This window comes from Notechis scutatus, chromosome 2, assembly GCF_049901735.1.
Source record: "Notechis scutatus isolate UNSWTSFEM ecotype Mainland chromosome 2, rNotScu1.2, whole genome shotgun sequence".
NCBI lineage: Eukaryota > Metazoa > Chordata > Lepidosauria > Squamata > Elapidae > Notechis > Notechis scutatus.
Window position 1 is genome coordinate 62264668 of NC_142010.1, and position 25193 is coordinate 62289860.

The 25193-nt window shown below is 39.8% G+C and overlaps 1 protein-coding gene across 1 annotated transcript in view; it reads right to left on the minus strand.

Annotated features, from left to right (window-relative positions):
- The window catches only part of STAB1 (stabilin 1), a 148002-nt gene that overhangs the window by 3900 nt on the left and 118909 nt on the right, over nt 1-25193 (minus strand). Inside the window, exons 57-66 of the mRNA XM_026683543.2 lie at nt 17930-18034; nt 13004-13111; nt 11279-11472; nt 9710-9854; nt 8908-9041; nt 7960-8125; nt 7730-7836; nt 6429-6548; nt 2334-2480; nt 2044-2154 (exon numbers count right to left, since the gene is read on the minus strand). Of these exons, the coding sequence (XP_026539328.2) occupies nt 2044-2154; nt 2334-2480; nt 6429-6548; nt 7730-7836; nt 7960-8125; nt 8908-9041; nt 9710-9854; nt 11279-11472; nt 13004-13111; nt 17930-18034 (1337 nt within the window). The remainder of the gene's footprint in view (nt 1-2043; nt 2155-2333; nt 2481-6428; nt 6549-7729; nt 7837-7959; nt 8126-8907; nt 9042-9709; nt 9855-11278; nt 11473-13003; nt 13112-17929; nt 18035-25193) is intronic.

Genomic DNA, 25193 nt, shown 5'->3' on the forward strand with positions numbered 1-25193 from the left:
TCGGCTAGAGTGAAAAAGCAACATGAAAGATTCATCTGGCTTTGGAGAAAATTGTATGCAACTTCATTTGTAGATCTTGTTTAAATTAGACTGATAACAATGTTTCTGAAGGATTAGATCATTATGTCTAGTTGTGTGCTAATGCTGTAAGGAAACACGTGCTTGGAGAACGTAATTCAGTTCCAGGATGCTAAATTATAAATGCACTGCAGCATTTGCTAAAGTGGAACCTTGTATTTTTATAGGAAATATACAGACCTGGGGTTGATGAATGTTTCAGTGTTTACTGACAGGCTGACCCTTTGTCCTTGGGAAAGGGCAAGAAATGAAATAGTAGGGACTTTTAAGAAAAGCAATAAAATCAGCAAAGCAAGCTGAATGGGAACAGCAGTAATGAAAACCAAATAGATCTATTTCATCCTCTATAAAGATCAACTTTACAGAAATTTAATAACAACAAAACTATTTTAAAATGGTAGATCTCACAAGATCTGACCATTTTAATACTATTTTTTGTCAAACTCCATGCAATCTTGGGAAACTTCACAAGATTTGGTAATATTGTGCAATTTAACCGTGTCTCCAATCATGTCCAGGGGGTGGGATACGATAGGGTTAACTACCGGTTCAGGATTTACGAGCTTCCCTGCACGCTGTGAGCCACGCGCCTGTAAATCGTCATCAGCATGCTGTGTGCAGAGATGCAGCCTTTGAAACAGCCCTCTTTTCCTGTTTTTTTAACTGCAGCTGTGCCTCGTTCGGCAGCTGAAGTTGAAAAATCAGGATATAAAGATCAGATAAGAGCCTGGTTGGGTGGGTGGGCAAAAACATCAGCAGACATAGAACCGGTTCTATGTCTGCTGCTCTTCAGAGCTACCGGTTCTACAGAGGTGGACAGAACCAGTAGAAACCCACCCCTGATCACATCTCTGATGCCCAAAGAGATGGATTCTCTTCTTCCACTGCCTCCATTTCTGCCACTTCTCTCACTTTTCACTTTTCACTGCCAACATTCATAATTATGTTGCGTCTTAAACAGTCTTATGAACTCAAGGAAAACCAATTCTTTCTTCTATCATATTACCTTTGCTCAAAAAATGTATTCCATTAGTCTTTAGAAGTAGAAAATTATTTCCACTTGCGAAAAAACAAAAAGTACCACCATATTGCCTGCCATTTTAGATACATTTTAGATAATCTATGATCACTACCATCCTGGGGAAGAGCAAATTTTGAAGTGGGAAGGAAGAATTGGAAAGTTCTGTGTCTGAATGATTTATGTTCAATGATACAGACTGAGAACATTAATTTTGCATTTAAAAAAAAGTTATTTGGACTCATATTTGCAATGCTCAGTACAATTTGTTCTGATTCCCAAAGAGTCCATCTCTTTGGGCATCAGAGACATGGTTAGAGATATGCTTAAATTGCAGGATATTATCAAATCTTGTGAAGTTTCCCAAGACTGCATGGAGTTTAATGAAAAATATGATTAAAATGCTCAAATCCTGTGAGAGCTACCATTTAAAACTAGTTTTGTTTGTTCTATTCAGTGGTGGGATTCAAAAATTTTTACTACTGTTTCTGTGGGCATGGCTTGGTGGCTGTGGCAGGGGAAGGATACTGTAAAATCTCCAGTCAGAGGTGGTATTTGCTGGTTCTCCGAACTACTCAAAATTTCCACTACCGGTTTTCCAGAACTGGTCAGAACCTGCTGAATACCATCTCTGGTTCAATTGGTTAAGGCAGGAGACTGAGTTCAAGTCCTGCCTTAGCCATGAAAGCCAGCTGGGTGACTTTGGGCCGGTCACTCGTTCTCAGTGCATCCCACCTCACAGGGTTGTTGTTGTGGGGAAAACAGGAGAAGGAAAATGTGTTGGATATGTTCATCTCTTTGGGCTGTTTGTAAAAAAAATAAAAAATAAAGATGGGATATAAATAAATATATAAACTTGCAGAATACTACTCAGATCTTAATTCATAAAATAGGGAAAGAATGCAAAATATTTTCTTGTTTCTCAAGAAAAGAAACTGGTAACTAACCTGGTTATACTGCGGAGGAACCTTCAATGGACTCTGAATAGCATGAATAATCCCATTGGAAGCCAGAATATCCCATTCAACAATCACTGTATTGTTAATCGGTTCAGAAACCTGGTGCAGTAAAAGTAAACCAAGGAGCTTTAGTTTATCATTCACTGCAAATGAGCTGTAATTCAACTAGTTTAAGGCTTAAGAAATGCCACAAATCCACTACTGTTTCAACATTATCCAAAAAGATAAGACATAGAAGTTCATGGCTAACAGGCTGCGTCAAGCAAATTGATACTTACAATGAGAAAAGTATGACTCAATGACTCTGTAATGGAAAGATTGTATCCTGCTTGGGAAGGTATTATTGTACCAGCTGTGAGATTGAAGCTTGAGAGGATAACGTCACGCAGTGATGCATGAAGTTTCACATCCTTGAGTGATAAAGACTAATAAAAGAAACAAAAGATACAGCTCAGACAAGTTATTTTACTGATGCGAAGAAAGCCAATTGCATGGAATACACAATATTGTATTGCGCTATATTGTTGGTACGTCACCTACTTGAATGCCCCAAAGGTGCTTTTGAAAAAGGCAACTGGACTTTCTTGGTTTTCAATGACTGTAGCCTTTATTCAGCCCTCTATAGTTTAACAATGATTCCATCGTACTGTACGTGCTTTTAACCTGCACACACTGATGTCAAAGGGGCAAAACAAAATGCTGGGCCCTGTAGTTACAGTGGATCCATTCATTGCATTGATTAGAATAACAGACTTGGAAGGGATCTTGTGGGTCATCTAGTCCAACCCCCTGCTCAAGCAGGAGGTCCTATACCATTTCTGACAGGTGGCTGTCCAGTCTCTTCTTGAAAGCGTCCAGTGATGAAGCACCCATGACTTCAGAAGGTCAGCATTGGTTGCTGATATATGATTGTAAACTTCTAGGCCCATCAAAAATGAAAGGACCAGTTCTTCCGGTTTGAGCTTCTTTGGCGAAAAGACCGAAACCTCGTCCCTCCGAGGCTTTGATCCGTGCTCGCCACTGGAGCGCCCTGAGCCGGCTGGTTTCGGGGCTAAGTCACCCCGTAGAGGTGGTGAAGAGGGGGGAGACTGCCTGCAGGGTTGAGGAGAGCCGCATCTCTCCTCCCCAGCTGGCCATTACTCTCTTTCCCGAAGGCGGTTGTAGCGGTGGTCAAAAATGGCCACCACAAAGAAGAACTCGACTGGAAAAGAATCTCCAGGAGGAAGATAAGAAGAGAAAGTTTTGGTTGACCAGGTCAAACAGCAAAAGCAACAAATAAGGTACCCTGGAATTTAAACTTAACAACATTGTTCCCAAAGAAGATTTTGAAGCTGCGAAGGAGAGAGAGAAGAGAAAGGATTAGGGTTTTTTTTTCTTCCCTTCCTTATACTGACAGCTAAGAGACTTAAAGCAAGAAACTGAAAAAAAATCCACTTTGACATTAATAGGCATCTAAGCTGAAAATAAAAGTCAAAGGGATAAATAAAGATTTCTGGACATTTAAAAGTTTTTAAAAGCTGGAAAGGAGAAAAAAAAAGAATAGAAGGGCAGGATCTGGAAAAATGGAGGAGTGCCTGGAATTAAGGAATGGAACTGTAATTAAAAGGAACTTACAGTGAAATTTAAACAAGATTCCTCAAAGATACATTTTAATGGAAACTTGGTAACAAAATAATAGAACCCCAGGAAGAGAAAGTGGAAAAAAGAAGCAAGTAGAAACAGCCTTGGATTATTTGGATTACTTGGTGATTTTTGGTTTTTGCATCTAGATGACTAAAATTAACCGGGTGGTTGTTTAAAAGTTTTTAAAATGGTATCACTCTTAGAAGAACTGAAAATGGAACTTAAAAAATGGAAAGAAGACGCACAAGAAGGGAGAAGTTCTTTTGGCTTCATGTTTCAATTCTTAGAAATGGAGATCTGGAACTATGAGAAGCAACAAGAAACGCTTGCAGAACAAGAAGATTGGGACAAAGAAGAAACCATCTTTAATGATCAAATAATTTTAAGTGGGGGGAAAAAAGAAAAGGGGGGGAAAAGAGAATGAAAGGTTTAAGATTAGAAAAAACAACCAAAAAGAAGAAGAACAATTTGAAAGATAAATATAATATTAGAAAGCAACAGAAGAGGGGATTACAGATGAGAGAGTTAGAAGTAGAGAGACAAGGGGGTAAAAAGGGGAGGGAGAAGAAGAGGGGGAAGAAGGCAAGGAAAAGAAGTTGTAAAAAACAGAAACAAGAAATGGAGAAACAGGGAAAAGCTATAAGGATTGTAACCATAAGTTTGTTTAGAGATAATGGGTGAAAATTTAATTGTAAAAGGGATTCTGCAAAGGTACATAAGATAGCTTTGTTATATTACAAATAGAAATAACTTTAGAAAATATAATGATGGATAAAATATTTATTGTAATGTAGTGGGATGTTTGTTAATAAATAAATGAATTAAAATGATTGAGAGAATTAAAAGGGAACATTTTTAATTATTAGTAATGATTTATAAAAATATAAGTGAGAAATATGGGGAAAAAAAGAATTAACTATGGAAAGTTTATAAGTGTTCCCAAGGAAGTATGATATTCAATTGAAAAGAAATGTTAAAGATGTTAAGATTTTAATGCATATTAATGATAGAATTGAATTGGAATGGAATGTGTTTTATTTACATATATATGTAATTTTTTCTTTTTAAGAATATAGTGTCTATTTTAAGAATGTACCAAGCAGAATTCAATTGGAAGTTATGTATTATATTGAATGCTATAATCTTAAAGCTATACATTGAAGCTTAAATAAGAGCTTGAATGGATAAAATTAAAGGATATAAAGGTGTCATACTCTAATTAGTAACTACAGGGAAAAATTTGTTTAATAAGAAAAGATAATGTGAAATTGTAACAGGACAGACAAAAGTATAAATATAATGATTTGAATTGAGATAATCAAAACAAAGTGGAGAAAATTAGAAGAGGGGAAAAACTATGTAGAAAATGTAAAATGGTAATAAGATATGGAACAGAATATAAAAATGAGCATGAAATTGAGTTTTGTATCTGTATGAAGAAGTGATAACCTGGGACCATGCTATTTTCAAAAAAGATGTTTTATTTGTATTTTGTTTTTGTGAAAACCCAAATAAAATTTTCAAAAAATAAATAAATGAAAGGACCATAGGCCTAGTAAAGTTACCCACAAACTTATAGGGAAAATGGCAACTTCCACACCTATAGTAAAAGGGAACATCCATTTTTCGAAGTACAGAGATAAAGTGAGAGCAAATGTCTCATTGGTAGTTAAAACATGTTTTCTTTTATGTACACTGAGAGCATTTGCACCAAGACAAATTCCTTATGTGTCCAATCACAATTGACCAATAAAGAGTTCTATTCTATTCTATTCTATTCTATTCTATTCTATTCTATTCTATTCTATTCTATTCTATTCTATTCTATTCATAGTCTAATAGAAGACTGCTCAAATCTTGCTTTCTTCTCAAGGCTGAGCATATTACTTTTTATTTAAGTAAAGCCCACAAAGTAGCATAAGTTATCTGAATTACACATTTCCAGTCCTTCTAATGCAGGTTGTCCTTGCACTGGCATATTATGAGAATTTCTCTCCTTTTTCTCATTGGGAATCAATTTAATAAACAGAAAATGTCAACAAAACCCTTAAAACACTTCCTGTTTTTTGTTGATTACCAAATTTAAGGTTGCTTCCTTTAAGGCAGACAGTTCAGAAGTTAATCTGAAGTTCTGTCAGGATTATGTTTGATAATATTTAGCAGTGTCCTTTGCTGATGAAGCCATTATTCACATTGTTATTAAACAATCCAAGTATGGGTGCTGTATGATTATCTAATCTCATTGCTTTTACTAAAACATGAATTGCAATTGAATTGAAAGTTCACATTGGGATAGTTTAATCTACTATAATAATATAATAAACCCCACTGCTTTTATAGTTTAACTGCCCTTGCTCTCCCAAAGTACCAAAGCAGTTAAACATTTGGAGAAAATTGTGAGAATTCTTCCAGTTGCTATCCTATCATAAAGCTAAAATACCAGGATTTCATGAGAAAATGGAATATATATTTATTCATTAATGTCCTCTGCATTTGCTTTAAAAGAACCTGAATTTCCTGCTATGCTACAACTAATATCTTTACTAGAAAATAAGGTCCAATCAAAGGCAGATAGTTTATCTGTATGTAACTCATATAGTTTGCCACAGATATCACCGATATTAGCTTGACTCAATTTATTCTTGCTGATTTGTTTTTGTTGGGGTTTTTTTTTTTTTTTGAGATGGCATAAAATTATTCTCCCTTCTAACTAAGACCACACCACCAGTGTCCATTTTTGTGATCCTTACTGTATTATCTCCAAAGCCAGAGTTCAAGGGTACAAAAAGAGTTTTATAAGCGATGTCCTCAGAGAGGAAATTTAAAAAATCTACTCCTTCCTGAGTGGCGTTAGCAAAATGCAGAATTATCTGAAAAAGAGGAGGGAAAATATGATTAACCAGGAATATTATTATTACTATGTTGAATTCAAATGTATCAAGGGGACCATTTCTAAGCAGTACCTACAAAGGAATAGCAAATTTGAATTTTCCTCCCCTCCTAAACTAAGGGGCATTTGCAAAACAATATCCTGTCCCTGGGTAAAAGTAGGTAGATAACAGCAATTTGATAGATCAAAATTTAAATCTCCCACTTGCTTTTCAATGTAGCTTATCTTTTCACTTCAAAGAAATAAAAGACTGATGCTGGATTCTTTATAGTTGAATATAGTTTCATTAATTCTGGTATTTGATCTGAATAATGAGACACTGTTGTAGAGCATTCAAAAAGTGCATAAACTAGTTTTATTAAAAACAAGTTATGTTTATCTCACCCTTAAAAAACATCATATATTTCAAGCTTTTTCAGCAAAAAAATGCAAGTGTGGTATAGCTCAGTCTAAAGCAAACTGGAGGAAATAGCAATAGTAATTGCACTTTACTTATATGCCGCTTTACAGTGCTTTACAGTCCTCTCTAAGTGGTTTACAGAGTCCCCAACAATTTGTGTCCTCATTTTACCCACTTCAGAAGGATGGAAGGCTGAGTCAACCTTAAGCCTGATGAAAATCGAACTGCCAAACTGCTGGCAGCCGGCAGTCAGCAGAAGTAACCTGCAGTACTGCATTCTAACTACTGTGCCACCAGTGCAGCAAAGCAACACAGAAAGTTTAAGCTGCAGTTAACATGCATTTTAAAATCAACATGTAAGTCTAGAAATAACATATTGAATGTTGTAAGAAGAATCCAAAGCTGAACCCAGATTCAGGCTGTGAAGACTACAGTACTTTTTGAATTCAAATTCAAAAAGATTTGAAAAGCAGTCAACATTGAGCAAACATTAACTTACATGTTGGTAACTTTTGGTATGAATAAATATTTTTCTCCAAAGTTTCCAAATATATTTACTCTAAATTCAGAGCATGTATTTGGAATAATAGTGTGTGACATATAGATGTATCTGGACCAGGTTTGAAGGAAGGAATAATTATCACTAGTGATTTTTTTTAAAGATAACATCATCTTCATAATTACTGCTTGTGTTTCACTGGCCATTCACAAATATATCCATCGCAAAAAAGCTACAGGATTAAGGTACTATTAAAACTTACTGAATAGAAGACTGAAAAGTTTGCCTGTTGAGCCAGCACATCCAAAAGGCTGCCTGTGCAAGAATAGCCATCTCCAATGTACCTATCCTTACAATTACACTGTACATCTGAAAAAGAAACAAAATTTGGTGGTATTTGCACTGGAGACAAAGTTTAAGATTTTGTAAGAGTTCTTATGCAGGGGAAAGGCATAAACGAGATGACACTTATGACCTCATTTATTTTCTCACCTTGAATTTGATAGCAGTAGGCATCCCACTTTTCACTGACATTGTTACGATAGCCATAGTTTACAATGCCTACATGATGAGTACCACAGTTCTGACTTGGGTATACCGTTGGGTAACCGGCTGTATGGTTAAAAAGCCAACCTACTATACAGAGGTGGAACCCCATCTAGAAAAACAGAAAGACAGGCTTTTCAAAACATTTGAAAACATTTGAAACATAAGAGCCACAATGGCACAGTGGTTAGAGTGCAGTAATGCAGTCTACTTCTGCTGACTGCTGGCTGACTGCAATTGGGCATTTCAAATCTCACCAGGGTCAAGGTTGACTCCATCTTTCCAAGGTGGGTAAAATAAGGAGCCAGATTGTTTTGGGGGGGCAATATTACACTGACTCTGTAAACTGCTTAGAGAGGGCTGTTAAGTGCTAAGTGCTATTGCTATTGCTATTTCAATACTCAGATATATTTCAACAAATATTTCTGACTATTCATACCTTGACAAGATTGTCTTGTACAATAATAAACTTAAACCTTGTATAATAATAAGCTGAAGCTTTCGTAATGTGGCACTCAATGGGCTATGCCCTGTCTGGCTTGAAACAAGCAACTTTTCATTTTCTCTGCATGCCATTTTTTTAGTGCCCGTGTGCCAAATGTGGCTGCCAGCATCTTATGGTACGAAAACAAATACACTCACATTGAGTCATTCACTTTTTTTCTTTAAAGAAAGAATTGGATGACATCCCGCGAAGGATTACTTTTTGAATTTGTTTGAATTTGTTATTTCAATGTGAAGTAGATGAAAAAGTGAGACTCCAGTGGGACCCAACGGGAGTTCTAAAGCTTCTTCAGACAGTTCAACCAGGAAAGCCCATCTAGCGTGACCGATAGCACACAGACCAAAACCCGAGACACTAAATGAATTGATATCACTGTGTTGCCTTGTTACCTGCTGTGCAGCAGACAGCTGCTGAAGGGTGGCCAGGGTAGCTCCCTCAGCTGCACACGAAGCTTCGGCCTCTTCATAGGTAAAATTGTACTTCCCTGAAGGAGACTGCAGGTGGAACACACCAACTGTTTTGTCTGGAGAACAATCACAGAATATTACGTCTACTCAGCTTTGTTGAGATGTGGGTCAGATTTGGAAAAAGACACTTTGAAATGTTAGAAGAGACGTTCAATATTTTTATTCTAAATGCCTGGATTTTAATGGATATCTAAACAAAGGATAAGCAAGGATTATGGCAGAAATAGGAATGATATTAGAAAAGGAAGTTAATTAAATGCGTGTTCAAAGAAATGAGAATATTCTAAGACTAAATCCAAGACTATTGAATAAAATTTCATCCAAAGAATAAGAAAAAATCACACTGGATCAGACACTGGTCTCCCTAGTCTATATGGGCACGGCAACATCCCATCCATTCCTTTTCCTCCAAAGAAAGGAGAAGTAAGCCACAAGGAGAAAAAATAAAAAAATAAAATGGGGAGGAATTGAGAAGGAAATTAATACATTTAGATTATTCTAAAGTAAGAGACCAAAAAAAATAATAATAATCTGATTTGGACTTGACCAATTATGTGCCTTTACAGATCACAAAGGGCATCTTTAACTATGCCAGTGTAAGAGATGAGACTCTCCTCTCCAAAAGCGAGAAACGCCCCCTCCCCTAAGTAATACAGTAGAAAGTAGAAAAAAATGACAAGATCACCCAAGGGACCACAGAATAAGGGGGGGGGGGAAATTCTACCCTCGAAATGCAGGTCAGTACAAATAGCCTCCACGTGGCATTGCCCGTTCTCTTCCAAGCAACGGTCTGTGGGGGGAATAACTTCCTTGAAGCACTGCATTCCATTTCCAACGTAACCCGCCTTGCATTCGCACCTCCGGGTATTCTGCAAGGCAAGGAACCCAGCATCACTGCACTCTTAACAGCCAGAGCGGACAATCAAACCAGTGGTAGACAGCAAAGAGCATGGAATACGAAAAGAACTCAGCAGCAAGCCAAATGAAACAGTAAAAATCAGTTAAATCTCCTTTTCCGCAGTTATTAAACAGTTTACTTTCTAGATTGTAGCATTATAGGAGCCTCTGTGGCGCAATGGTTAGAGTGCAGTACCGCAAGCTACTTCTGCAGCCCAGCTGCCTACAATTTGGCAGTTCAAATCTCACCAGGCTCAAGGTTGACTCAGCCTTCCATCCTTCCGAGGGAGGTAAAATGAGGACCCAGATTGTTGGGGGCAATAGGCTGACTCTTTAAACTGCTTAGAAGGGGCTGTAAAGCACTATAAAGCAGTATATAAGTGTAAGTGCTATTGCTGTTATTTTTTACTACACTTCCAATATAAGGAAAAATATTCTATGTAGCTAGGGATCTGGGCTTTGAGGTTTCTGTGCATTTGCACTCCCTAAAATGGCACTTCCTTGAGCCCTGGTGGCACAGTGGTTAGAATGCAGTATTGTAGGCAGATTCTGTCCAAAGCCTGGAATCTGATCCTGATGGGGCTCAAGATGGACTCTGCCTTCCATCCTCCCAAGGTCAATAAAATGAGAATCCAGATTATTGGGGGCCATATGCTGATTCTGTAAACTACCCAGAGAATGCTGTGAAATACCATGGGGGGGTATATAAGTCTAACTGCTATTGCTATTCCTTGGGGTGCAGCCTTGGTGGTGCAGTGGTTAGAATGCAGTATTGCAGGCTAACTCACTGTTCACTCCAGGAGTTTGAATCTCACCCAACTCAAGGTTGACTCAGCCTTCCATCCTTCCGAGGTCAGTAAAAATGAGGACCCAGATTGTTAGGGTCAATATGCTGACTCTGTAAACCGCTTAGAAAGGGCTGTAAAGCAGTGTGAGGTAATATGTAAGTCTAAGTGCTATTGCTATTCCTATTTTCTCAAAAGTAAGGTCTATTGTTGATCTGAAAGTTACTTTTGCTTTTCAAAATCGGGCTGCCAACTAGTTAAATACAGTAGTTTCTGTTTTTTCTAGAGTGTGAAATTTTACACTAAGAAGGAAAGAAACCTCCTATGTGACAGGAATGTATGGAGCTACTATAAGTTACACAAACAATAGTGTTTAATATGTGAAGTGAGTATTTGATAGAAAATCAATATTCCACTGTGCACCATTGTCCTTCTTTTCCAGCCAACTGGGAGAAATCTCTTCGAAAGAAGGTCACTTAGACATAGACATTTGTCATGAGGCTGTTAAGAAGTCCCAAGTTTCTACAAACGATTTCTCAAAAAATCTTTATGATCTCATTTCACAAAGACTGTTACAAATATGAGCATGCAGAGTTATGTCCGATACTTACTGGACCTGTGGTAATACAAATTGCATGCTCGCTACAGTGTCCATTCCTTCCATCTGCACATCTGTCAATAGGATTGCAGATGTAGCCATCACCTTGATAGTCCACTAAGCAGGTGCAGAAGACATCCGTTCCATTCTGTGTGCACTTAGCATGGTTGCTGCAGCCACCGTTGTTGTTTCCACACTGGTCAATCACTACATCAGAAAGTACCATTCAGTAATGCATAACTTTTGAATCTGCCTATTGCTTACAGAGTAAAGTCAGGCTGACCAGATTCCCTCAATTCCATTCTATAATTGTTCTAAAATTCCAGATTTTGATACTGCTTGGGTTGTCTTCAAGTCAATTTTGGAACATTAGAATAAAGCTTGTATATGCAATCAAAATAGGATTTTTTTAAAAAAAAAAACACCAAACTTTAAAATGTTCTAGGTTCTGGTTCCTCCTAACCCTAACCCTAACTCTAACCCAGTTCCTCAATCATTTAAATGTTATATTATTTTATATTTTTAGTTATAAGCAAAATACATGCCATGGTGGCGCAGTGGTTAGAATGGAGTACTGCAGGCTATTTCTGCTGCCTGCTGGCTGCCTGCAATTTGGCAGTTCAAATCTCACCAGGCTCAATATTGACTCAGCCTTCCATTCTCCCGAAGTCAGTAAAATGAGGACCCAGATTGTTGGGGGCAGTATGGCGACTCTTAGTAAACCGCTAAGAGAGGGCTGTAAAGCACTGTAAAGCGGTATATAAGTCTAAGTGCTATTACTATTTTTAACAAGTTTTTAATGCAAAGAAGGCAAGTGAGCATCACTGAGTTTGAGTAAATTCAAAAATGTATCTCACCGACAAGGAGGTATATTAACATTCTAATGCTATTCTTGAGAATTTATTGCTATATTAGCTACTATTTTGCACACTTCAGAAGGTATTTGGGGAGATGAAACAATCTTAAAATACTTCTGAAACGATTTAAGTTGTAGAGTAAAATAAGTTACTTTTTTGGACATTCTTCTTTATCTCCAACAGTAACATTTTTGAATTGTAAGCCACCCAGATTCATTCCCTGAGATGGGCAGCTATAGAAATTGAATAAAGGAATAAATAAAATGGACAAAAAGCAGGATTTTGTACATAAAAATAGTTACCGCTACAACCCCACATAAGTTTTTATTTTCAGAAAAATGATGCTCATCGAGAAATAGAAAATTCTGATCAATGCCCAATTCAATTTTAAAAGAGGAAAAGAAAAAGGGATTGGAAAATTCAGGCAAGATGATATCTTCAGGAATCATTCCAGAAAGTTTTCTACAGTGATTTGGTATCTATAAATCTGGAATCATGATTCTTCTCTATTTGGGAATTATCAATTAATTCTTTACATTGTACACTGACTTTCTCAGACAAAGATTTTCTAGGATTCTAATAATTCTAAAGAGATGATGATGATGATGACAACTCTCAGCCGTGAAACTCCATACAGGCCTTGGAAGAGACCGTTTGAAAGATAGGTTTCTGGTTGTAATAATATGGCTTGCATGAAAAACCAGACATACTTATACTGGAGGGCTTGTGCGAAAATGAAATTAAAGCATTGCAACAGAGAAGCACCCAATGTTATTGTGAAGGAGGTAGTCTTATGCCCTGAAATTATACTAACGTTTTAACAACAGGCTGGAACACTGCTTGCAAATGTTTAGATTTACCCTTTGCAATTGCCACCATACCTGTGCATCTCTTTCCATCTCCCTCGTAATAGAGGTTACATTCACAGATATTATTAGCCCGGCAGACAGCATTTGGATGGCAGGCTGGGGAGCACTGAGGCACTGCAGCTAAATATATAGGTGAACAAAGCAGACAAATCCATAAATTCACTTTGGAATTAGACACATAGTTTGATTAATGTTATGCATTAATGCATCTACCAATTCTGCTAGATTTTACAACTGGAAATCCTCATTATGGAAAAATCTTTTACCCACTTTGGAAAAGGGAGTCTTGCTGCCCTACATATTTTCTGGCAAGAAAAATTCAGTTATGAATGACTATGCATTAAAATGCCTTCAATGAAATAGTTGAGCAGCATTTACCCAATTAACCTTATTCACCAAATCACCTCTTTCGCTTTTCACTGCCATTGATGAGCCCGTCACCTCAAGGAAATCCTTTCTTTCAAGGATACTTCAAGGAAATCCTTTCTTTCTAGATCATGCTTCTAGTACTTATGATATAGCTGGACTGAACATATTTGATTCTCATCCCGTTGTCTGCATGACTTACTTTTCACAACTGGGATAGAATGAGAACAGGTAGTAAATTGTCTTATGTGAGATTAAGGTTCAGTTGCTCTTGGATAGGCAGTCCTGAACAGATTTCAGGTAAAAATAAAAATAATCTGCATGGCACGATTGCATGTATGTAAGAATGTATGTATGCGTGCATGTATGTATTTATGCATGTAGGCATGTACAGTGGAACCTCGGGTCGCGACCATAATCCATTCCCAGGACTACGGTCACAATCCGATTTGGTTGTTACCGGAAGCATGACTGTCTGTGTATGCGCGGACCCCCCCAAAAGAAAAAAAAATGGCGCGGAAGGGAAAATCGCCACGGCAGGGAAAATTGCTGTGGTGATTTTTGGGTTTGCTTGGTCGCCACCCTAAGATCTGTTCATGACCAGAAGCAAAACAGAAGCAAAAATTCTGGTCGTCACCCGATTTGGTCATGAACAGAAGTGTTCACCACCCAAGGTTCCACAGTATGCATGAATGGGCTTCAAACATTTTAGCACTGGGTTCTCTTCCCGGTTGCTGGGTGAGTGTGGGCAGGGTGGGCATGGCCTACTCAGCCTCCTGCATCATGGCGGTGTGTGTGTGTGTTTTTGCCCTCCCCGGGCTCTGGAGGCTTTTCTTGATTCTCTGGGAGGGTTAAAATGGTCTCCCTGGGCACTTGGGGCTCTCTGGAAGCTGGAAACGGGCCTGATTCTGGCCTTCCCGAACTTCCAGGAGGCCTGTTTTTTGCCCTCCCTGAGCCTCCTCATGCCCCCTGCATCGAAAACAGGCCACGTAGGGACTCCTGGGAGGGGCGGGGTGGGTGGGATTTGGGGGTTCCCACAAACTGTGCAGAATCTTAGCTAGAGGATCTCCTGAACCCCTGCAAACCCTCAGCAGCCCACCCCTGTATGCATGTATGTATGGCTTTGAGTCAGCTTTAACTCCTGGAAGACTGCCTGGATTCGTTTCTGTAATTTTCTTGGCAAATTTTTTAGTCCTTGTTGAGTGACCACTCATTAAATGACCACTTGAAGTGATGACAGTGAATGAGTGTCACACATTCTCCATTTGCGACCTCTGCTGCTGGCTTCTAGCAAGCCAAGTTCATCAAGGAAGTCAGCAGGAGATCACAAAGGGCAATGTGGGATGCTGTAACCTTGCGGTATTTGCCTAACAAAGGCCACTGGGACTGCCACAGCTACTGTCATAAGTGATATTGTCCCTGATAATTGTGTTACTTAAGTGATGGCGTTGCTCTCCCAATTACCATCGTTAAGTGAGGAGTATCGGTATGAGAGAGAGGGAGGAGGGGAGGGAGAGGGAAATTCAGAATGTTCATCTCTTTGCAATCAAAGCAATGATGAACACAAAAGAGATTTTTTAACGTGCATTCTGCCCACACGTTCACTGCCATCCATGCAAAGTCTGGCTGAACTGCTATCAAAGCCAAATGCAAATAGAAGCAATGAATGCAACCAATCAACATCAAACCTATAAATAAATAAAACAAATTACAATACAATAAACAACATCACAGAATCTGTTACATTCAATTTGATGGACCATACAGTAGATGATTAAAATAGGTGCACCAAACAGTGGTGGGATTCAAATTTTTTTACTACCAGTTCTGTGGGCATGGCTTGGTGGGCGTGGCAGAGGAAGGATACTGTAAAATCTCCAGTCAGAGGTGGTATTTGCCAGTTCTTTGAACTACTCAACATTTCTGCTACCGGTTCTCCAGAACTGGTCAGAACCTGCTGAATACCTCTGGAGCCAAAGATCTTAAGAAGGCTGGTAACCACTTAAGAAGAAGGCTGGTAGCCACCTTAAGAAGGCTGGTAGCCACTTGCTACCAGCCTTCTTAAGGCTTGGTGCCAAAACCTTAAGAAGGCTAGTAGCAAGTAACCTTTGTGTTTGGGACAGTGGGGAGGGGAGTCTTCATTGCTATTTTTATTATTTAAAAAAATCAAGTACAGTGGTGGCCAAGGACTGTTGGGACAGAAAGAAAAAACCTCATGCAATGACAGAAATGGGCAAGACTCATAACTTTTTTTTTTCTTTGCTAGTAAATTCCTTTGCTCTTTAAACTTCGTTAAGCTAATTTTACAGTAAATGGCTATTTGCCTGGGACAAGATGGAAAAGGTCATTTAGGGACATTTTCATCAGTGCTGCCAAATATGATGTTTACAGCTTATCATTCAGGTCTCACATTCCCTTATTATAACGATTTGCTAGTCTGACTTTGTTTATTGTTTAAACCTTTTGATCATTAAAAAAAAGAAAGGCATGTTACCAATGTACTGCTGGGGAATCAGGGTCATGTTTTTTTTTCTTTTTGCTTGATTTTGGACAAAAACAAGATGAGAATTTGAGTGTGATAAAACTCCCTGTATTGATTGGATATCAGTTCTGAGTCAATGTGATTAAGGGAGAGAGCAGAGTTCTCCCAATACATATGTTGTTGTTAGCTGCGAAGTCATGTCTGACCCATTGTGACCCCATGGACAAAGTTCCTCCAGGCCTTCCTATCCTCTACCATCCCTGGAGTCCATTTAAGCTCATGCCGACTGCTCCAGTGAATCCATCCAGCCACCTCATTCTCTGTCATCTCCTTCTTCTATTGCCCTCAATCTTTCCCAGCATTAGGCTCTTCTCCAGTGAGTCCTTCCTTCTCATTAGGTGGCCAAAGTATTTGCGTTTCATCTTCAGGATCTGGCCTTCTAAAGAGCAGTCAGGGTTGATCTCCTCCAGGACTGACCGGTTTGATTGCCTTGCAGTCCAAGGAACTTGCAGGAGTCTTCTCCAGCACCATAGTTTGAAGGCCTCAATTCTTTGGTGCTCAGCTTTTCTTATGGTCCAACTTTCACAGTCATACATTGCAACTGGGAAAACCATAACACTGACTATACACACTTTTGTTGGCAGGGTGATGTCTCTGCTTTTTAGTATGCTGTCTAGATTTGCCATAGCCAGGGCTGGGATTCTACAGGTTTGCACCTATTCGCTAGAACCGGTTGTTAACATTCTAAGCAGTTTGGAGAACCGGTTGTTAGAAGAAATTACTGGTCCAATCCTGTAAGAAAGGCAGGAAGGAAACATTCTGGTGTTGCTTACAGAAACTGCCTCTCTGTTAACCCTTATTACATTCTTGACAGGACTAGACTTCCTGTCTCATGAACTTCTCTGGAGTTTTCCCCCCCTCCTTTGCTGGTACTTTGTTTGTGTGGAGTGATCATTCAAAGTTACAATGGCACTGAAAAAAGTGACTTATGACCATTTTTCACACTTATGACTATTGCAGCATCCCCACAGTCATGAAAGGCCAGGCGAGGAGATGCATACCTCAATGTGAGTGATATTGAGTTGGCCACACCAGCCAGTCACATCACCACCAAGCTACGCCCACCAACTAAGCCACACCCACAGAACCGGTTGTTTAAAAAAATTGAATCCCACCCCTGGCCATAGCCCCAATAGATATAGGAACTCCCCAAATCCTGTGATTTCAAAAATATATTAGCCTGCATGCTGACAGTGACATTTTGAAATTCAACATTTCATTTTGTACAAAAAAAAGAAAAAGCAATTCCTTCAATCAAACAAGGCTAAAGCACTACAGATGATGCGTTGAATTGTTTTTTTTTTCTTTTCTAATGCTTTCCAAGATGTTATACATGCTTGAAATACCATAGAAGTTTATAAAATCCATAAACAAAGAAATCAGTAGAACGATGCCCCCCAAAAAATAGGCATTATTACCTTTTGAGAAATGCAGGCATTTGATAAAATCTACTGGGCCTTCCTCTAGGGCAGTGTCAGTGGTGGGATTCAAATATTGTTGCCACCGGTTCGGTGGGCATGGCTTGGTGGGCACGCTTTGCACGCGTGCACACACTTTGTGTGCATGCTCACACCAAACATGCACAAAGGCGTTCTAACTCACCTCCTGCAAGCCTGCACAATCCCGGTCACTTCAGCAGCTGCTGCGTGGCACTCTTCTATGCCACGCAAAGCAGCTGCGCTTCAAATTCAGCGGATAAAGGTGAGTATGGGAGCTTGGGTGGGCAGGTGGAGCCAACAGCAGAGCCATTAGAGCAGCCGAGAGAACCGGTTTGGTCTCCGCTGTTCATCGCTCCTACCGGCTCTCCAGAACCGGGCAGAACCGGTCGAATACCACCACTGGGCAGTGTTTTCCAAACACGTCCAGTTCTGGATGTGTGGACTTTAAATGCCACCATTCCACAGCCAGCACGGCCATTGAAATGAATTCTGGGAGTTGAAGTTCGCAATACTTTGAAAGTCACCAAGGTTGGGAAATGCTGCTCTATGGAGTTGTACTTTGCAGTGTGCCAGCCCTGAGATTTGCTTTACCTAGTTTGGTTTCGCAGTGCTCTCCTGTCCATCCCGCAGAGCAGAAGCAGAAGCCATCTCCAAGCAGCCCTTCGTTGCATATCCCATTTCCTGAACAACTGCACTCTGCAATGAAAAGGAAGCCACAATTATAGCGTTGAACTAAGGAAAGGAGTAGACCAGGGGTGTCCAACCTTGGCAACTTTAAGACTTGTGGACACCCCTGGAGTAGACAGTGGTGTGGTGTATGATGCTGTGCAAGCTCTTTTTTAAAGTAATCATTCTTCCTCATTTTTTTTTTACCAAGGGATAAAGCATCTAAATAATGTCCTGATAAACAGTAATTTACTAGGTCACCCATGGATGTTTGAGTGTTTTATCTTTTATTGTAAATCCTCCTCTTCGTAAATCTGTAACCTCCCTGGCTTCCTACACTTGAGTGAATGTAATGACAGGAAATCACAGAGTGTTGGAAAGATTATTAGCCGGGGGTGGGTGGGTGGGGACACACTACTTTTCCACCCTGCAAGGAGAACATGGAAAGAACTGTTAAAGCATTCAGAGTATGAGGCAAAAAATGAGAAACACAAAATGTTGAGTATATCCGAAGAACAATTTTGATATTAGCATTAAAGGCAGAGCCAGCTCTAGGCTAAGGCCAAGCAGGTACCAGCCTACGGGTGCCAAATTTTAGAGGGTGCCAAAATTGAAAAGATTTCCAGATAACACAATAAAAAAAAGCAGTAATGGCTTACTGTGTGAGCCAGTGTACCTGCTTGGGGGTTAAACATAACTTTCTGGTGTAAATAGGATGAAAAACTCCAAGATATTTTTTTTTTAATTCTGGGGTTGAAAATCCTAACTGTAAAGTTCAAAAACTCAAAGAAAAAAAGAAAAGAAACAAGAGGCACCTAATTAAAATTGCTACAAAATAGATAGAAGAATGGAATAGAATACTTTATTGGCCAAGTGTGATTGGACACACAAGAAATTTGTCTTGGGGAAAATGCTCTCAGTGTACATAAAAGAAAAGATACATTCGTCAAGAGTCAAAATCAGAAGAGGAGCCAAGCCATAGTAGGTGCCAAAATATGACTGTCTTGAGCAGAGCTGTCAAACTCCCGGTCCATGGGCCAGATGCATCATGAGCTGGTCACGCCCATGCCTGGTTTAGCAAAGGGAAAAAAAGTTCTGATACATCACATGACACTGCCATGATGATGTGAGTTTGACACCCCTGGTCTAGAGCACCAACAAACATGCCCTGATTTAAAAAAGATTAGTTTTCATCACCCTATTTTAGTATTTATTTGATTTGTCAATCACTTACAAGATACAGGTATAAGAATAAATATAGTTTTGAATACATGAGATAGATACTTATAAGAAAAATAAAAAGAAACAACAGGACAGGGACGGTAGGCACGATTGGTGCGCTTATGCACACTCCCTCAGGCCTCTTAGGAAGTGGGTGAGGTCAATATTAGACAGTCTAAGGTTAAAGTTTTTGGGGTTTGGGGAAGAAACCACAGAGTCAGGTAGAGTATTCCAAACATTGACCACTCTGTTGCTGAAGTTGTATTTTCTGTAGTCAAGTTTGGCGCGGTTAACCTTGAGTTTGTATCTATTGTGTGCTCTTGTATTGTTATGATTGAAGTTGAAGTATTCATTTGCAGGTAGGACATTGCAATGTATGATTTTATATACTATATTGTCGTATAGGCACAACTGTACAATTCAATCACAACTGCAGGTATCTTACAAGGTGTGGCTTATTAAAAAAATGAAAATGATGTTTAGAATTGAGCGTAACACATGAAGAAGGCAACAGTCCATAAGGACACTGTTGCCAAATCCTACCTATATCACTCAATCACCAAGAACATTCAAGTATCATGCAGATATCTCATAAAAATCATCCTTTCCTCCACTAAACATAGACTGGGTGGAAGAGGGGGGGAAAATCACTACTATAATCTTCAAATACCCTTGGACATCTGACACAGAAGGTATCTATATCTATATCTATATCTATATCTATATCTATATCTATATCTATATCTATATCTATATCTATATCTAATCTATATCTATATCTATATCTATATATCTATATCTATATCTATATCTATATCTATATCTATATCTATATCTATATCTATCTATCTATCTATCTATCTATCTATCTATCTATCTATCTATCTATCTATCTATCTATCTAGGCATTACAGAGAAAAGGCAAAGGATACCATCAAGGCAAATAGTGAGGAAGAGCTAAATACAAGTTTACCTTTGCAGTCTGCCCCATAATACCCTGGAGCACAGAGTTCACAAGCCACTCCAACAAAAGCTGCACTACAATTGCACTGTCCTGAGCCTTTATATCCATCATCACATGTACCACGGTTTTGGCATGGTGCTTGAGCCCTCGGGACACACTGAAAATGACAAAACCGACACGTATTTTTCAACTAAGTATATAACTTGAGAAATAAAGAATAAATGAAGTCATAGTGGCTTTCTAAGGAGACCCCAGTCTATTTGGTCATATAATTTTATCCATTTCCTAGAAACAACTGTGTTATAAGCTACAGGTAATAACTTCCTCCATCTTAGAAACTTAATGTGTTGGGCGTGTATAATCCTTCATTTTTCTTCAGTGCTTTGCAGTTATTTTAGGTTCTTAGTCACTGCAATTGTTAGCAGAATTGTCAGATATTGCACACATCTAAAATTATCCTTAGAGATAACTTTCTTAAAGATTGTACTGTACACACAAACTGTTAAAAAAAATAAACCTAGGAAGATGAAGAATAAAATTTGGTTTAATATTTCAGTTTTTAAAAATCAGGGAAACTTTCTGCTGGTTACCTTTTTTATCTATTCTAAAAGAAAGGTTTCACATAAGGGGTGTTCTGTATCTTTTAATAAATCCTGCCTTGCATAGATTTGCCCATGTATAGTAATGGTTTTTATTTATTGAATGGCATACATTTGTCAGGGAGATCTACACTTTACAGAGTAATCCTTACAGCCAAATTGCTAGTTCATTTGGTTTCACACTTATCTGCGGTGTGCCACAGGCAGTGGAGGGCAAACTAGCTTGCACTATTATAGCAATGGTTATGATAATTCATTTCACAGATATTTAAGTTTCATATGTTCTGGTGTTTAGCCAGGCTTTAGAGAAATCTGACCTTAGAACAGCCAAGAATATTCTTTATGTAGTAACCAACTTATTTTGGACAATAAGCAAATCATGGAATTAATAGTGAATGCCTGCCCGAATAGTGAGATTTCAGATCTATAATCATATGAGGTCAAAATAAGGGAATCTGACTAATCTGAAGCTCTAAGCAAAGTTTGTAAGGAGTGAGTCCCATTGTATTCACTGAAATGAATTAGGGCCAAAGTTGAAGATAAATGGCAAATTCATCTTTAAATAAAGGTCATTTTCATGAAGTGGTTTTTCTTAGGAGTTTTTATGTCTGGCATTTTAGGGTTTTTCATTTAAGTGCCAACCATGTTTTCAAAATTAGTTAGATGCAGAATCTGCTGCAGTGCACTTAGAATTGTGTGGCATAGAAAATGCACAGCTTCTCCAGTACACACAACGACCTCTATGAAAATCAGGAAAAGTGGTTTGCTTATCGATTTGGTCCAGCGTTGGTTGCAATTCAGCATTTAAACATTGCTAGGAGACAATGGGAAAATCCATTATTTCTTACCATTCAATGGAATATTTACTACACACAAGAAGATTGTTAGGTATAACATTGATACCAAATATGGTTTGGGTGAATAAATATATAAAACTTAGATATCATGGTTTAAGTGCTTATCACTTTAAGCACAATGCAGCAGGCAATTAGCCGATTAAGGGTGCGGTTAGAAGTTACAATATAAGGAAGCATTAGAAGCTGGAATGCTTACTGTTACTGGCTGTAACTGTGTGCTGCTGCGACTAACTGTGATTACTGACTGTGAGTGCCTGTGACTGAACTGTTATTGTTTGCTACTGTTTGCTGATTTACTGCGTAATTCTACTGAATATCCAGCGTTTGTTTCTCTGGAGAGTGAAACCGGAGGAGGAGAAGATATCTTTATCGGCTGATAAAGATATTGCAAGGACTCTTAACTTGGACTATACTAGTGAGTCTTACTGGATGGAAATACTGTGAATGACTTAATGGACTGAATGACAATGCTTAAACTCTAACTGGATTAAAAACTATTTAAACTACAAACAGTGTTTGTGTTCAGTGTGTGTATACTCTGGGGCCCTTCCGCTCTCCTTTGGTTGCCTGGCTTGACTACTGCTGCAATACTCTTTTAGGGGTTAATCCTCAAACCCTAACATTGGTTATGGGCCCAGCAGCATAGTCTAACTAACCAGGATATAGCAGAGAGAGTTGGTGTGAGTTGCACATTACTGTAAAAACAAACTGTTTTAATTAGTTTAAAATAGTCAAAATATCTGAAGAGTAATGGCACAAGTAAATTTGTCACAACTGTCCATGATATCCAGGCTGGATGGAACAAACTATGTTTCATGGTCAATGAAATGTAGTTTACTTCTACGCAGAGAAGGATTGTGGGACATTATAGCAAACCCACCAGATGTGAGTAGCTGGGATCCTGCTAATGATGATGATAAAGTAAAGTTACAAGACTTTAAACTGAAGAATGAGCAGGCTTTATGCATCATAGGACTGACTCTATGTGATCAGCAGCTTGTCCATATTCGTGGAGAAGAAAATGCTGCAAACTGCTGGGAGAACCTCAGGAAGATTTATGTTCGGGACAGTGTAGGAGCACATATAAATCTTACACGGAAGCTTTTTGAACGCATCTTCAGAGGAATGGAGATATGTTAGTTCATTTAAACTGTATGAAAAGCATTTTTCAAGATTTGCAAGAAAAAGAGCTTATATTTAATGAACTGCAACAAGTCTACATAATATTATCTTCATTAGATCAAAGCTATGATGACTATGTGACTTCGTTGGAAGTATTGCCTAAGGATAGCCTCTCATTAACCGAGATTACAGGCAGGCTACTAGAAGAAGCCAGAAGAAGGCGTGAGCGTGACGAGCTGAGAGAAGATAAGAAAGAAGAGAAATTATCTTCAAAGCTTGAAAGAAACCAGCAAAGCAAATTACAGCACCCGGAAGAAGAGAATTTATCTTCGACAGCATACACAATTAAAAAGTGTTTTAATTGTGGAGGCAGAGACATTTGGCAAGATTCTGCAAAAGAGAAAAGCCAGAATGTAAAAAAAGCCAAAGAAAGCATTTGAACTAGCCACGTTTAGCAACTCTGATGTGAAGAATAATTTATGGGTGGTTGACAGTGGCGCATCCCACTGCATCACAAGAGATAAGACAAAATTTATAAAAATGTCTACAAGTTCTCAACATATATCTCTTGCTAATGGCTGGAACCTGAAAGCGAAAGGTCAAGGTTTTGAAGGCAACAGTCCATAAGGACACTGTTGCCAAATCCTACCTATATCACTCAATCACCAAGAACCATATTCAAGTATCATGCAGATATCTCATAAAAATCATCCTTTCCTCCACTAAACATAGACTGGGTGGAAGAGGGGGGGGAAATCACTACTATAATCTTCAAATACCCTTGGACATCTGACGCAGAAGATATCTATATCTATATCTATATCTATATCTATATCTATATCTCTATCATCTCTATCTCTATCTCTATCTCTATCTCTATCTCTATCTCTATCTCTATCTCTATCTCTATCTATCTATCTATCTATCCATCTATCTATCTATCTATCTATCTATCTATCTATCTATCTATCTATCTATCTATCTATCTATCTATCTATCTATCTATCTATCTATCTATCTACCGTGTTTCTCACATAATAAGGCCGGGCCTTATTTTTTTTGACCCCGAAAAACCGGCTAGGCTGTCTTTTCAGGGGTGACTTAATTTCCCCCTTTGCATCCTCGGGTGGGCGGGCGGCGACAGCTTGGATGTTCGGGAGACCTTCCGCCACCGTTAATTTCCCTTCTCCCTTGCTGCCGTAGCGTTACAGCAACGCGTTTACGCAGCCACGTGCAGCCAGTCAGGGCTCCTCCCCTGCAACCGGAGCCCTGAGGAGACACTTCAGGCGCTCCTGTGGCCGCCTTCCCTTTGCCTTCGATGGTAAAGTGAATTATTTTAAAACCTCCGCTCATCCTATCAGGGCCGTGCGAGCTGAGCAGAGCCGGGAAAGCAAGCCGCGGGTGTTTCCTGGTTCTGCCCAGCCCGTGCGGCTCTGCCGCGCCCTGGCGGGATGAGCGGAGGTTTTAAAATGATTCACTTTACTTTGAAGGCAAAGGGAAGGCGGCCACAGGAGCGCCTGAAGCCAAGTATATCAACAACAAAAGGCAAATCCTCAAGGTGGGCTGGAGGGAGGTGGCTACGTGCCCCGGGCTGCTTCAATGCAAGGTCCTGACTTGCAGCATCCTGCCGTTGCCGCGTCCTTTTCGCTGCCGCCTCCTCCCTCTCCGACTGCGAAACTCGTGTGCTTCGCCAAACGCTCCGAGCGAGGCGAGCTCTTTCATACATAGAGAGAGAGGGAAAGACGCCGGCATGCTCCGAGAGGCTGGCTCTTTCTCTAGCCGAGGCTGACAGGAAGTGCCTCCAGGGCCATGGCAGGCAAGCCGCGGGTGTTTCCTGGTTCTCCCCAGCGCGCACGGCTCTGCCACGGCCCTGGCGGGATGAGCGGAGGGCCCGGCGGGAGGCACTCGTTGCCTTGGTGACATTTCGGGTGCCTCCGCCGCCTCCTCACCCATCGCAGGTGGCGGTGGCGGCGGCAGGTGGCGCTCGCTGAGGGAAAAGAAGACAGCGCAGCCACCTTGCTTGCTTTCCCACCTGCCCGCCCCAGATGGCCTCAGGAGCGGCTGCAGTGGCAGCAGGCGCGCACACTCCTGCCGGCGAAGGGAGGAGAGGCGAGGAAAGAGAAGGGAGTGCGGCAGCAGCGGCTGTCACAGTATCGTCTCATAGCGGGGCAAGGCTGGCAAGCTGAGGTGGCCGCACCAGAGCGTCCACTGCCGACCCCGTCCGTGAGGATAAAGGAGCGGGATAGAAATTCAGTCAGAATCGGCTAGAGAAAAGGGGTCGGCAGTGACGCTCTCTGGCCCTGGAGGCACTTCCTGTCAGCCTCGGCTAGAGAAAAGAGCCAGCCTCTCCCGAGCACGCCGGCGTCTTTCCCTCTCTCTATGTATGAAAGAGCTCGCCGCTCGGAGCGTTGGCGAAGCACACGAGT